The following is a 16,487-nucleotide window of genomic DNA, read 5'->3' as shown; positions in this document are numbered from 1 at the left end:
TGTTTGTTTGTTTTGGTAAGGCAATTGGGGTTAAGTGACTTGCCCAGGGTCACACAGCTAGGAAGTGTCAAGTGTCTGAGACCAGATTTGAACTCAGGTCCTCCTGACTCCAGGGCCATTTACTGTGCCACCTAGCCACCCCTGAATACAGGTTTTATAGAGCAACTCCTTTAATTAAGGGAATTTGTTCTATTTGGATTCTGTCAAAGGGCTGCACTTGAGCTAGAGGGCCACATGTGGCCTCCAGTCCTTAGATTCCCCATCCATGGTCTCGACAAAAGGTGATGGTTGTGTTACAAATGGAGAAAGGGACTAATGTGGGAGACAGTGAGGAGATAGACTGGAGAAGAAAAGACTCAGGAGAAATATGATGGCTATTATCAAGAATTTAAAGCACTGTCATACAAAGAGGAGATTAGATTTAATTTTGTTTGATCCTGAAAGGTCAATAGGTAGAATTTATAGAGGCTGATTTCATGTGAACATAAGGAAAAATTTCCTAACAATTAAAGCTGTGAAAGAAAATGGGAGTGGCTTCCTCCTGAATCAAATACCCACCTGCAACAGTTTGGATGACCACTTGTCAGGGATATTGTAGAGAGGATTTAAATTGAATAAGGAGTTGGACTAACTGACTTCGATTGACCCTTCCAATGCTGGGTTTTGAATTTGCAGTTAAAGTTGAGAGTGGGACTCTGACTACATGACTTCTTGGTCTATTGTTGAGTTGTGCCACCCCACTATAGTGTTTGCCACTTCCAAAACCCAGAGGGCAAGCTAATGTGATTAGTACCCTAGAAGATACTGGGACTGAAAGTTTCTGAGACTTATTTTCCATGCAAAAGGTACTGTTTCATTTGACAGTCTTAGAATTGTCCATGAAACCAGAGATGTAATAATGACTACAGGTATAATGGGATGGAGTGGGAAAATAATAATAGCAGTGGGGAGATAATTGAAGAGTGAGGCTAAAAAGCTGGGATGGAGAAGAGACTAGGGAGTGATCAGGCAGTAGGATAGAATTAGGAGAACAAAATAAGTAATGAGGTATGGTGGGGGGAAATGATGATTATAGGGTGGAGCTAAAGTGATGATAATAAGGTGAGAAGAAATTGAAAGGGTGATGAATAGAAGGTGAGAGAAATGACTTAGCAATGTTATAAATGGCCTCGTGAAAATGAGGGCAGAGAGCATTTACCCAACTGCGAACAGTATGAGAAGAAAATATTAAGCTGAGCCATTTAAACAGCCTGAATAATAATAGTAATAATAAAATAAGGTAGATGGAGTAGAACATAGGACAGTGCTCTCCTACTGCTACATAAATGCTATGAAAAGCCTAGATATTTATTTTCTAGGCTGGAGATGTAATGTCAAATAACCAGTAGAAGTTTGAATTGTCTACTCGACACTTGGACAAGTAAGTCTCAATTGTTCATTGAGCTATTATTAACCTGATGCATTGTAATACGCTTAGGAAACTCATCATCTGAGGCTAAAACTTTCAGCTGAACCAAGCTAAGCTTAGCACTATCTCTGGTGTCTCAGATTTTTAGTTACCAAAGTGTTATCAGAAATTGTATCCTTACAAAGTCTAACTTTCCAGAAGCTCAGAGTAGATGACAAAATAGAAAAAAATGTACACACACACACACACACACACACACACACACACACGTGTGTATATCTATCTATCTATCTATCTATCTATCTATCTATCTATCTATCTATCCATCCCACATATATAGCTATATCCATCTATCTATAAAAAGAAGGTAGAAAGAGAAAGGGAGAGAGAAAGAGAAAGAGAAAGAGAAAGAGAGAGAGAGAGAGTGAGAAAGCTCTACAATGTGTTATAACAAGAAGTTTCATAAACTGAGAGTTCCCTTGATCAGTGAAATCACAGGCGTAGTTTAGATATAGATATTGATACAGATAGATATTTACAAGGTTACCCCAGCACTTGTAGTTGGAGGGAGAAAGAGGAATGCCTTGGATGTATTTAGCTGAGGGGAACAAAATAATTGAAGACAGGAGGCTCAATTCAGTGAGTCACCTTTCTGAGAGAACCGGTAGTGAGGTGTCACAATGTTACTTGGGTTTTGAGATAAGATGAATAATCTGTGAAAGGTGAGGTGGGATATTGAACAAAATGGCTGGTTTAAACAGTGCCACTTTTTGTCTTTGCATCCTCAGTGCCTAGAATGATGCCTTGCACATAGTAGATATATGATAAAGCTTTCTTGAATTGAATTGAAATGAAGATGCTGCCTGTTAAAGTTTTAAAAAATCACACACAGGGCACAAACATTTTGAATTTAGCCATAAGATGAATCATCCCTCTTTAGCCTGACCAAAGTCAAACCTGACAAGTTTGATTGGCTATCAAAAACTTGCTTTTTGAGATGGGGAGGCAATATTTGTGTATGAGTTGGGAAACAGTAAAATAAAAAAACAAATTGTGTTATATGTATATGTACTTAAAATGAAGTAAGAATATATGCACATACATATGCCTGTTTATTACAAACGTGCATATCATACACAAAGAAACACTTATTTTTACTCATATCTTTAATGTGAAAGATGCGATGGGACAGAAAATGTTAGTACTTAAATGTGATAGCTGCATGTCTTAGGGAGTGTGAAACATTGCCAAAACATTTATGGGATATAATAGTTATGACAGCCAGGTTGGTGAAAATGAGGAAGTAAAAACATATGAGTTAAGATACTTGATGATGTAAAGCAGTATGTGGAGGATTAAAAGTATTCCATGCCGTTGTTTGGGTGAAGAGGGGTTGGAGTGGGGCTGTAGAGTGGAAGAGCAGATTAGAGAGGGAACTATGGCCAGTACAACTCCATTGTCCAGGAGTGAGACTAAATTCAGAAATTGATACGGTGGGAAGTAGGGTTGGTGTGTCATGTGATCCATCAGGAGTATTTGAACAATGGTGTCCAGAACCTCAAATGGCCTTTGTTGAACAATATTACTTTTATATCGGGTCTTAAACTGGATGGTAGTTTTCCTAACAAAAGGTAGGAGCCTCTTAGTACTCCTACTTCATGTAAAGTTGTTTTGTTCTGTTTTATTTTTCTCCCCTGCTTCACAGATGATATTTGATTTTCATTGGATAGCTCTCTTTGGTACTCTGCTATCAACAGGGGACATACAACATAACCTGTCAGTGGAATCACATCTTCCATTTCTGAAATCCAGTTAGGATGGAAAGTCATCTGTTTTATATTTGCTTTATAGCTAGAAATGAGAAGTTCACTTGTATATATTTTTCTCCATGACACTTACTGTTTTTCCCCCTTCAGAGCGAGTTTTACCCACAATCCCCAACCCTAATCAAGGTCAGTATGGTTTCTATCATACTATGCTATTGCAGGGTCATTCTCCATCATCTTCATGTTTAAACCTAGGAAGGGGAAACCAATTCACAAAATTCACGTTCAATAAGAATCACTCTTCTTCCTTATACCTCCAGCCATAACACCAATGATAGCTACCCCTTCAAACCTGATAGGCATGATATAGTTCAGTGACCCTGTTTAAAGTATTTCTACACTTTGCTGCTGCTGTCTGGCCTGCTGGTATTTTATCAGCAGTCAGGGTGACAGTACCAAATACCCAGAAATAAAGCTGTTCAAAGACTTTTTACTTCTTAGCAGCAGCAGCAGCAGCTAACTACCCTAATCTCCCTTTTTTATGTGAAAGTCAGCCCAGTTCTGGATCCCCAAAAGACAAGAACAGAGAGATTAACTACCCCTACTTTTTGGGACTTAGCCAATCTAAGCCAAAAAGTATTGATAAAGTTAGTGGAAAACATTTTTAGGTATTGCTAGTTTATCATATCACCTGAATTAGATATTTCTAGGACATAGGCTCTAACTTGATCTTCTTGAAAGTAATGGCAAAGAAACCAAAGTGAACGTTTTGTGTTTATTTTAACAAATCTTTGCATGGACAATCTAGTTAAATTATGCCATCTGTATCACATTTAGATGCAAGCTACAGCCACAGCCCTGTAACTTAAGGCTATTTGGAAGCAAATTGGCAAATAAAATTTAAGCAAGGTTGAAAAAAAAAGAAGAAAGAAAAGTCCAAAATGAAACCAACCTACCATTAAAATTAAATCTCAGAAAGTGATTTGCAAATATCCCTCAAAGAGCTGAAAAAAGTAGGAAAGTAGGCCATGAGGGGCATAGTGTGAAAAAATAAATCCAATTAAACATGATTATTGTATGCACCATAAATGAAATATATTCAGATAGTGAATTAAGGGTACAGTGTTGCTGCTGCTTGAGCTAGAAAGAATCATGCTTTGTTAAGACCCACCAAAACTGAATACCTGTGCCCATTTTTGTCCTAGTTTTAGAAATTGCCAATAATTTATTTTTCATAAATACATATCTCTAAATTCATTGCAAACATGTTTTATGTACATTTTAAAATTAATCAAAGGGTTTCTTACATCAACTGCAAAAGATCACTTGCTAACTCAACAAAAGAGCATCGATCAAGCAGGATTTAGAATATACGTTCACATAAATAAAAGAAGAAAAGGAAGCGCTACTACAGCAGAAATTTCCCTAGGAACATATACAAAGCCCAATTTTCCTAAAACTCTGTGCATACTTGGTGGATACTGTTTCCCAGCCACTTTTGCTTGTTCAAATATTTAATTGAATCATACCTTACCATAAGAAAAAAAACATCCAGAGAAATAATTTATGTGCCATTCAGAAAGAGAAATAGATTAAATGAAATTGACTAGAAATTCTAAGTGAGCCCTTAGAATAGTGAGAACTTTTCAATCCACTTCCCCCTCCCCAGTGTTGATTGGAGAATGGCCCTAGTTTGGTCTCACATTATAGATAGATTGTAGTTAGCTTTTTCTTAGTTCAAATAGCTTGTAGTATTCTAGTTTAACCTACTACTAATGCTTTGGGTTGCTGGTGGTGGGCATTGAAAAGCTATCCAATGAGATTTGAGGTAACTGATGGGGATCACCTGGAACAGAGACAAATCTTCTTACAAGTCTTGTATTCCCAATAATGAAATGGGCATGTTAGAGCTGAAATCACAATCTTCATCCTCCTGCTAGTCCAGGTAGCAGTCAAGATCTGACATGCTCAAGAAGAATGATTGACAGTAAGATTCAGATGTCCCTCTTACTGTTCCAATTCAACACTTACAACCTCTCTGGAGGGCATGTTTTACTGTTATCTTGGAGTTTAAGGTGTCTTGGGGTGATCTATTCATAGGCCTTTTTTTGTGCCCCTGAATTTGAAACCTTGCTTTACTGACACTTTAAATAATTATTGGTGATTGAATGACACTAAGTGCTTTGAACTCACATATGGGGAAACACAATTCTTGAGATAATTTTCTCTCCTTACAGTCTAAAGACAATTTTTTCCCTGCTTTTTCACTTTAATAAAAATATGCATTGAATTCCAATTTCTTTCTGTTAATATACCTCATGTGAAGCTTTTGCCTCCAACCCCACCCTGGATGGCTCATCAAGCAGACTTGGTTTCAAACATCAGTGTCTCAGCAGGAACCTTATCCTAAGCCCCTTTCAAGCTGTGATTAAACAAAAACAAGTCTCAGTAACTCAGAAGGATTTCCTTTGAGTTTGTCTCATCACATTGCTTGATTTTTCTGCAGTAGCAATAATAATATTAGTAGCTGGAATGACACCAAAGATTGGCTTACATTTGCCATGGCCAATCAAACTTTTAAAAATTTCTCTCATCCCTTTCCTAAAGCAGAAGACAGTGCACCCTCCCCCCCTCATTTTTTCAACCCTTAGTTCATTGCTCGATCTGTTTCTGTTAGGTGTTTTTTCATTAATTTTAATTTAAATTTATTTATTCTGAAATGAGCCCTGGATTGCATATATTTGCATAACCCTCTCCTGACTGCATCTCTGCAAAGAACATGGTGAATTATAAAAGGAGAAGAGAGAGGCATAGGTGGATCTGAAAGGCTAAGAAAACACTCCTCGTTTTTGTTAGATTTCACCCCTTTACTAAGGTCTCATTCCAAACACTTGGAGATGTTAGTACTTCCACTCTCCATCCCCTAGCTGTAAGTTTTCTTTAATATAGCATTCACTGATGAAGCAAAGAGTTTATAGAATCTCCCTTCCTTAGAATGATTCTGTGCTCAAAATGTAGGGATGGAACCTGCCTTAGAAAGTAAAAGTAATATGAAGGGCTGTGGGAATGGGATGGTGGAAATCTACTACCATTGCTGCCTTGACTAAATGGGCAAAAAACCATTCCCCTCTGCGCTCAGTTCACCTTTTCTCTTGCAAATCACTTTGGAATCTTGTCTAACAAATTTGCCTCCCATCTGATTATTATCCCAAGGGAGCAGCCTTCCCATTCACCAACCCAGAATGGCAAGTGGATTCAGGAAATGTTTGGTTTATCTTCTAGACTCAGGCTTTGCAATGGTTTTTTTCAGGAGCTGGTTACTATTCAGTCCCTGTTTTTCTGTTGATAAAACACATTGCACATGGCTGGGTTTGCATGATTAATACAGCTGTCTAAAGCTCTCTAAAAAAAAATCTCACAAACAAACCAAGCTTGCAGAAACTCTAAGTCAGCCTGGCATATTTCCCTTCTGAGTAGAGTCTGATGTACATGCTGACAGACCCTGGCATCAGCAAAAGCCTGTGTCCCACAGACAGAGGAGGGAAGACACCTTCCTGCCCCAACCTGGTACTCATGGGAATGGATTATCTGTGTCAGCTGCCACTGTGATGGAAAGGTAACAGGTTAGAAAATACTGCAAACATCCCATTCCATGCAGATGGCTGTACAGCTCCATTCATTCCCTCTAGGACCATCACCTAGAGTACTAATGAGTAAGCCCTCCTTAGAGGGCTTACAGACATTTTACCTCATCTGAACAAATGGCATGCTGGCTTTCTCTCTCATTTGATAATCCCAACTAAAAATCCCATTTTGATAATGCACTATATATAGTAGCCATCCTATGAAGATACACCTGGTTACCCGCACAGAAGCATGTCTTTTTCAGTGCCTATGTTCAAATACACAAAAGCAGTGTGGTATAGTAATATATAGAATTCTATGCCTGGAGGACCTGAGTTCAAATCCCATCTCTAATACTTAATATCTGTGTGACTCTGTATAGCCACTTAAGCTCTGTATGTTTCAGCCACATTACTAGGTCATAAAGATTTGAAATCAGAAGATGGACCTGGATCATGTCCCAGCTCTGGCTCTATTAATCACGCAAATTGTTTAACCTCATTGAAGCTCAGTTTTCTACTTACTTTGCCCTCCAAATGAAGGGGCTGTACCTGATGACCTCTAAGATACCCCCCCTTACAACTTTAAATCCATTATCCTCTGACCTATTAAAACATAGATTAGTTACTATCTGTGACGGCACAGTGAATTCTCACCACTGAGAACATTATACATCTTTCATGTATACACTTCTATAGGCATATACACAAAAGCTTTCTTTAGTTAAACATAGCTTCAGCTACCTATAACACATATAAACTGAAACTCAGATTTATTCAGATTTGTTTACATGTACATTTTTATTAGCACCAGATAAATGCTTGCATAATTTTCTATGATTCAGTTTCTCCATCTTTTAAATGGGAAAGCAATCTGTGCATACTTTCACAATAGTGCTTTAAGCACGCATAGATTAGAATGCATGAAGGGTTTCTGAATTTCTTGGAAGAAAGGTTCTTATGAAATTAAGAGTAGTCATATTCAGATACACAATTGTCATTTTTTTTTAAATCACTAATCTCTGGTAGGGTTTGGGCACTTTTACAACATTACACAGAAGCCAGATATGTGATCGATGCTCAATATTCATGGTATGTTAGTGGCATTTTACTCTATGGACACCTCATAATATAAGCTACCAGTTCCTTCCCACAAATAGAGCTTTAATGAGGGCACACTGTTCCATTAACCTTTGGTGTTCTCCAGAATGTTCAGTAATGGGACAAGTATAAGGCCGAGAGAAAGGAATGCTATCGGGCTAAAATACACATAATAAAACTTAGTCTGAGTTTTTACAACTGATGTTATATATCTATATATGTATTACATATGTATATGTGTATATATATGTGTGTGTGTGTGTGTGTTCGTTTTGTATAGTCACATATATGTTCCTATTTCCATCTCTGTCTACACAGATACACGCACTTATTAATAGATCTTGGTATCAGCAAAAACTTGCTTCCCCAAGTAGAGAAAGTGCCTTGCATTTGCTGGAATGTGTTATTTGTGTCAGTTCTTGCAATAATAAAAACATAGCAAGATTAAAGAAAAAAACACTACAAATAGATTGTTTCATGTACATGAATGTCAGTGAAGCTACATTCATTCCCTGTGGGACATCACCTAAAATATAAATAAGGATATTTCCTTAATAGGGAAGATACACACAAATACACACATACACACACACACACACACAAAACACACACACACAAACGTGTATGTTTTGGCATTTATAGATCTTTATGTGTACTTATGCATAGATTTTAAATTCCATGTGCCTCAAAGTACTGTTTGATAAAACGACAACAGAGAAAGCTAGAAAACTTGAGTGGTTGATGCCATTGCTGTGATCTTGATCACTCTCTGAATAACTTTCCCTGAAAGGGTTATAGTTATCTCATCTTAATGGATAGATGAAACATAACTAATCCAAAATGACAGAAAATGTATAAACATGGAAACACACTTGTATGTATAGATGTACACAAGATGTTTTTGTATACATACTATAATGCATATCTGCATATATGCACATATGTATAAATACATATAAAAGACACATTCATTCATGTATCATAATGCCTAGCACAAGATGCTTGAAAAATGTTTGCTGATTGATATGTGCTCATTAGATAGAGATAGATACACACATATATAAAGAGCTTTGCAAAACTGAGTTTTTTAATTAATGTTACTTATCACCTATATATATGTGTGTGTGTGTGTGTGTGTGTGTGTGTGTGTATATATATATTTGTATGTGTATATATATATATATACATATATATATATACATATATATATATATATATATATATATGTCAGTTTCTTGCAGCCTCTGTTTGCTCATCTACAAAATATAAATAATGATGGGGCCTACCTCATAGGGTTTTTGTGAAACTCAAATGAGATAATACATGTAGAGTACTTTGCAAACTTTAAAGTGCTACATAAATATTAGCTATTATTAATACTCATATTATTATATGTAAATAGACATTTCCATGTATATGGAAAATATATCTACATATACATTTACATATGGCGGGACAGTATAACAGACAGCTAGCTTTGGTGTCAGGAAGGCCTATCTACATTCCAGTCATGTCTCTGACACTTCGCATCATTAGGTACTTTTCAGTACCTAAAGAAAGTCACTGAGACTATGAGTTGTCCAGCCATTGCCACTTTGCACAGGGAAAAGTTTCTCACCCAGGACCTCCTTTTATGGATGACATCAGAGGTCCCAATATATACAGGATACCATGATGTAGTAGCTGAAGTCTGAAACACCTGGGTTCAAGTACTGCCTCTGACACCTGCTAACCTTGTGACCCTGGGCAAGTCATTTAACCTCTAAGTGTACCTAAGAAACTCTCTAAAACTATAATTTGCAGAACAGGTCCCAATCTATATTATAGAGAACCAATTTGCATAAAATTTGCGGAAACATTAAAAACCATACATAAATATAGGTCTATTTGTACATATTTATGTTTAGTCATAGAATTTCCTACACTACTTCTAAAGAATCACTTGATCACTCAACAAAGGAGCTATAGTCAATCTTTAATCAAAGACTCCCCATTATATTAATTAAAAGGAGAAAGCCTTTTGTAGAGAAACTTGCCCTAGGAACATTTTTTCCCAGCTGTTTCTTGTCCTAAAGGGAAAACAGTTTCTTTTCCTAACCACCAAAAGTACTTCTCATTTCAAACATCAGAAGATCTAAAAGGATACCCCCTCCCTCCCTTCCCTCTCCTCTTCCTCCTTCTCCTCCTCCTCCTCCTTCTCCTTCTGTCTGTCTCTGTCTCTGTTTCTGTCTGCCTGTCTCTCTGTCTCTGTCTCTCTTTGTCTCTCTCTCTGCCTCTCTCAGTTTGGTCTCAACACTACTACTTGGAAGCTGTGTGACTTTGAGCAAGCTACAATTCTTGAGTTTTGTTTTCTTTATACTATAGTTTTCTTAGAATGAATTCAGAAAAGAGGCATTCATAGAAAAACTCATCAGATAGGTACAATAATGCCCAGCCCTACTCTGTAACAATCAAATAAAATAAGGAGAAATTATTTATAAAATGTAAAGGGCTATGCAAATATAAAAAAGGATTGATAAATTAGAATTGTAGTTTAAAAGTGTCACTTCCCTGTTCTAAATTACACAAAGCTGTCATTTTGTGTCACAGAAGTATAGGTGACAGTTTTTTATTAAAACTTCATAGCAAGATTAGTCCTGGTTAATCCACATGAGAATAATCAAGAATTCTGTGTAGTGAGCTTTTCTACCTCACTCCATCATTCCAGCTAATATTTAAGGACTGCCACTGCAACCATACAAGTGCTACAAAATACAAGTAAAGCCACTTTTTGTATTTCAACCAGCATAGAGATCCCGCCTTCAGTTCAGGCCGTGGGCAAAATTGTGAAGCAGATGAAGTTTGTCTTTCCAATTCTGTGCCTTTCTCTCCCCCTATCCCTTTCCTTCCCTCTCCCCTCAGGCCACCCAATGTCATCTTGTTCTTCGTGTACAAATGACTGACAGCAGCTTTAAAGTATTACCTCTCCCAGGGGGTTGGGATTTTAACAGGAATCTAAGCTTTAAAACTAAACGGATGAATCTCTGACAGTGGAGGTTCAGGCATCCATCCACAGATGGGGAGGAAGTTAATTTGGGGCCAGGAAGCTTGTCCCAGTGATTCTGAAATCTCATTCTTCTCCTTCGTATGGTGGCCAATACTTCTCAGTAACTATCCTGCTCTAGTTTACAGTTTCACTATTTAAATTTCCAGTATTTGCAAGGATTTTTAAGGGGAATATACATACAATACAATATATGTCTATACATATGTATTACATTACATGTAAATTAAGTTTCCACTGAATTTTAATGTCATGGAAATCATTTTGTTTTATGAGCTTTGGGGGGGGAACTAACTTTCACAGAAACATTTACATTTGGTAATTAAGTTTCAATAATTGACTGCCTCATCATTTTAATTAGCATGAATTAGAGCAGCCTAAAAAGAAAGAAATTATATTTACAGAAGCAAAGGATTGTATCCTCAAAAAGGTGAGAAGACCAAGGATTTCAGTAGACAGATAAAGCTGTTCAGGCTTTTCAAACATTTATGCATACTCCACTGAGGAAGTTATTATCAATGTACTCCTTTTGTCTAAGAATGACAGTCAATCACCATTCCCATTGGCATTACTGGGCAGAGTTAGATGAGTTGGTCCCCTCTGCTCTTTCTAGAGTCATTGAGACCTTGGAGAAAACTGGAATATGCTGCTTTCATTCAAAGACACAAAACAGTCCTTCTAAGGGAAACAAAAATAATCCTTCTGAGTGACTAGTTTGTGTGATTCCCAAAGTAACCCTAATGCCTCACAACCAGAGCAATGACTAGTATAGGGAGAATAGGGTTTTGCTGTTGGCTTATATAATTTAGTTACTACTGACAGTGGTTGTTCTCCTTGAGCAAACAGAAACAACTGAGCTTAGTACCTAGCTAACAAGAATAGTTAAAGGAATAAGCTACCAGATTGTATAATTCTTTCCCCACAGATGCTTCGTGTCTCATGAGTTCTGCCCTAGTGTAGCCCCATCTCCTTCACCCAACTCTTCCTGCACCAAGAGAATTTGATTTTAAGAGTTGATTTGAGGGTAGTTTTCATGCTATTTGCCCTGGTACATTTTGTGGTGTTTACCAAGTTCACAGAATTTCTGGTTATGCCATAACTACAGGGTAAATGCACCAATTAGTCAATTCACTTTTGGTCTTAATATTTCCTCATTCCATTTTCCCTTTTCTCACACCCCATGAAATTGTAGACTTATAATAGAGTAGTCTCGGGTAGTCTATGTCCTATTGAAAGAAACCTTAGAGACTAGCCAGTCCAAATTCTTCATTTTACTAATTAGGAAGTAAAAAAAACTAAGGCCTTTAAAGGTAAAGCTCATCCTAAGTGGTAAAACCAAGACTTGAACCCAGTCTTTCTTATTCAAAATTCAGAGCTTATTATACTTGGAAACTCCTCCCAGTCCTTATTATCATGGCTTACCCTTCATAATCTCTGTTGTAAAACAGGACCAACTTTTAGGGTTGACTTCCTTGGCCCTAATAGAACAGCTTCTCGCTAGAAATTCACCACCTAGGTTTCTCTACCGAAAGATATATCTTTGAAACAAAACCAGAGGAAAGAATTTATGGAACATGTCTTGCCTGTGGGGCTTCCTTGGCTAGAAACTAGAGATTAGATGTGAATGCTAAAACTAACACATCTGGAAGAAACACCCACTTTTAAAAGGGGACAGAAATTAACCATAGTATCCATTTGTCTTAACATGGTCCCCATAACATTAGGATGTTCTTTTATCATCACAGGACATTTATGGTTATTAAGATAAAGAAGCACTTACAAGAAAAGAAAAAAAGGAACAGAGCAGTTCCACATTAGATCCTTCCCTTGTGCCCTGCTGTGAGGAAACACACCTACAACATCAGAACATAGCAAGATATAATGAGCTTGGAATTCCAATTTAAGGTGTTCAAATGTACCCAGGTGCGTGGTGGGTATATGCAGACCACTCACCAAGCATCCACTGAGAATTTCCTGTTTATATCCACCACACATCAGTAGGGGGAAAAATATCTTAAAAGTCTTTTACACTTCCTAATTGGACACTGGGGAAGCAAGCACCCCACACAGCTCACAGCACTGTTTGGCTTATCATCATCTTGATTGTAAAAGAAAGCTTTTCCCACATTTGTATGTGCACATGCATCTTTAATACAAAGGAGTGATGATACAATCTATCAATTGCTTTGCTAACATCATGCTAATCATTACAAAGCATTTTTCTGTCTATTCCCTATTCCTCACAGTGGGGTAGTCAGCTTTAGCTCCCCACCTCTCAAATCCATAAGACCCAGTACTGTAAAAGAGCATTCTCCAGATGAACAGTGCTTAGAACAGTAGAGAAAGGTCTTTCCTGGATGCTGAATGGGTTTTTTTGATCCTACTTTTGCTTTCTGTTGGGTTTTATCCCACCAAATTCACAGCACTTTGGTCAGTAGTTTTCCTGTATGTTTGAAACATGCTCAGGTGTTTGAATAGGTGCTCTTCCTATGGAATTATGCATTTTGTATTAATTCGAATGTAGGGAGTTTGGAGAGCTAACGGCTAAAAGCAGTCAAAGGGTAGCATTCCCTTCTCTTTGTTCTTCACACTAAGAGAGTAACATGGGTGATTTGTTTTGTAGTAAGAATGGAAAGAACACTGGATATGGGGTCAGGAGGAAATGACTTCAGGTCCAGATTCTGCTAGGTAACCACAGGGCTACCCGGGTAACTCAGGGTAAGTCATTTAATTGTGATAGTACACAACATCCTCATCTGTAAGATGAAGGTGGTGTTCTAGATGGCCTCTAAGGTTCTTTTCCCCCTCTAAAGTCTATGAATCTTTTACCTGGGAGTTCCAGGGCACAGGTAAGTTCATCCAATTGGTCGCACCCAAAAGCCACCTCATACACCCTTCCCTTGCCAAAGATTCAGTTTCCTTCCTCCTGATATACCCACTGTCCAGATGTAGCTCAAGTCCCTGAGTGATCTCTCATTTCTTTAGGTGTACTCTCTACTTGCATTCCTATTTGACTTTTAGAGTGCTATGCTTTTCTGTTTTTCCCTCCTGGAAGTTTCTGATTATTAGGAATACAACAAAGAACCCTTCTTTGGGGACCTGAAACTTAAATTCTGGACCAACCTACTCACCTTGGGGTCTCCTTAATTTCTGACAGTGAAAATTAATTTTATTAGGCACATTGAATTGTTACATGTGCAATCTTACAATTTTTTAAAGGCCACACAACATTAGACTCATCTTCGCCCAATAGTAATCCTTTTTGTAAATCTGGCCTGTTGAAAATTGTGTAATTCTCTAAGCATTAAGGAAAAATGATGTTTTCCTAGCTCTTTTTCAGTCTTTGCCAGAGCCAAATCAAGACGTTACTGGTCAATTTATATAGATGAGGCCCTGTTATATAATGCATCAGGTAACTATGTTTTTATCTGAGGAATGTTTAGGGCTAAGCCTGCCCCGCCCCTCTCAGAACTTCTGGAATAAACATGCAGTCTTAGACTATGGTCATGTGATAATTATTTTTTGTACTTGTAGGGAGGATCAGGATGAGAAGAAAATCTTGATCAATTAGGGATATTATGCTGCCTTGGGTTCCATAGTAAGCCAATACTTCCAATAGTAAAAAAAAAAAAAATCTGGGTAGAATTCAAAGCAGGTCTATTTGTACTAAGTCATCATGGTGCAATGGAAAGAACACCAGACCTGGAACCAGATGGCCAAATCACAGCTGGGCTACTTATACCCTGTGTTATCCTTTGCAAGTTCATTAACTTTCTTGGGACTCAGTTTCCTTATCTGTAAAAAAAAGATGTAGCCTCTGAGGTTCCTTCCAGCTCTAGCTCTATGATTTTATGATCCTCTGAATATCTGTGTCACATTATGCAAGTCACTTCATCTTTCCAGGCCTCAGTTTCTATATCTGTAAATTGAAGGTTATGTGATCTTTTAAAGTGCCTTCCCAGCTCCAAATCTCTAATGCTGTAGTTCTAAGAACTACACTATGCAAGGTAGGATTAGAGTAAAGTTCTAGTGATTTTAAGCAACTTAAAAATCACTCTTTCTTCACACCTGAATTCTACCCAACTGAACTAAAAAACCCTAAGGTCTTTTGGATTTCTCTTCCTCCTGGGAATATTGAACACCCTCTCCTCTTGTGGCGATTTTCTGCTCTTATTCTTGAAACATCCAAAACAAGAATGCAAGTGACATGAATTAAATGCAGGCATTTATCATTTTGAATTTCAAAACTGAAGACTGCCTCATTCATCTGAGATTCAAAACTTGATGCTAGGAAACATAAGGATAAGCCTAGGACACGAAAGGCTGAGGATCCCTATAGACATTCACCATAAACTTCTATTTCAATTCATTTCAGTAGTTCAAGGAACTGAAGAAGCAAAACTCTTAGACAGACACAGAGCTAGATGGACAGATAGGCAGGCAGGAAGGTGGGTGGATGTTTAGATAGATTGTTGTTTCTGTTGTTGTTTAGTTATTCAGTTGTGTATAACTACTTGTGACCCCATGGACTATACTGTCTGTGGAATTTTCTTGGCAAAGATACTGCAGTGGTTTGCCATATCCTTCTCCAGCTCATTTTACAGATGAAGAAACTGAAGCAGACAGGGCTAAGTGACTTGCCCATGAAAACACAACTAATATATATCTGAGGTCAGATTTGAACCCAGGAAGATGAATTTTTCTGAGTCTAGGCCTGGCACCGTATCCACTGCACCTCCTAGCCGTCTGATACATTCTAATGTACAAATCTTTTAATGGCACATAATGTCATTGTTGATCTGAACATCTGGTTCTTCCTGTTAGATATGCTTTTGTGGACGAGCATGGTGAAATCCCATGAAGGAGATTTCACTCTTCATGTCTGTTTCTGCATTTATATTATTCAATTATTAAAAGCTAAACCTGTCAGACTAAATATGCAAACTAGAATTTAGGGCAAGATTACCTGGTGTAGCAGACTTCATGAAACTCTTGGTATATATTTGGAGTATTTAGTGAGACAATCTCATCTGTAACAAGCTGTATTGTGTGACCAAGTCCAGCTCATGGTGTCTTAAGCTAGGTCATAAAATACTGTATTTATATTAAAACCAGTAATAAACCAATCATAGACTACTTCAAGTAGTTAAACAGTTTAATCCATTTGATATGCATTTTATTACACTGCCACTTCATGGCATTAGCAGTGTTGACTTAGCAGAAGTTACTTCCTTCACGTCTTACCTATTCTTTCCCTGTGTTTTTATAACCCCAGATCAACAAACAAAAAAGTGATCAGCCATGAAGCCTGATAGTTGGTGTAACTTAGGAGTGATTAACCTTTCCGTGTGTCATGAATCCCTTTAGCAATCTGGTGAAACCTATAGACCCCTTCTCAGAATGTCTTTAAATGCACAAAATATAATACATAGGTTTAAAGGGAGCCAATTTTGTTCAAATAGTTATCAATTTTTAAAAAATCAATGGACCCCCAGGTTAAATGCCCCTGGTAATGATGCCAAATCGTTTGTCTTTCTGATTTTTTC

At 37.6% G+C, this 16,487-nt stretch overlaps 1 protein-coding gene across 2 annotated transcripts in view; it reads left to right on the top strand.

Moving 5' to 3' along the window:
* The window catches only part of LSAMP (limbic system associated membrane protein), an 817,304-nt gene that overhangs the window by 767,814 nt on the left and 33,003 nt on the right, over positions 1-16,487 (top strand). The window contains exon 7 of one of the 2 annotated variants that reach the window (XM_021007122.2): positions 3,325-3,360. The exons of the other annotated variant lie outside the window; for it this stretch is intronic. Coding sequence (XP_020862781.1) covers positions 3,325-3,360 — 36 coding nt within the window. The remainder of the gene's footprint in view (positions 1-3,324; positions 3,361-16,487) is intronic. 2 annotated transcript variants of the gene reach the window in all.

Source organism: Phascolarctos cinereus, unplaced genomic scaffold (genome assembly GCF_003287225.1).
Source record: "Phascolarctos cinereus isolate Bilbo 61053 unplaced genomic scaffold, phaCin_HiC Scaffold_726;HRSCAF=1367, whole genome shotgun sequence".
Classification (NCBI taxonomy): domain Eukaryota; kingdom Metazoa; phylum Chordata; class Mammalia; order Diprotodontia; family Phascolarctidae; genus Phascolarctos; species Phascolarctos cinereus.
This window is presented reverse-complemented; position numbering and strand designations above follow the sequence as displayed.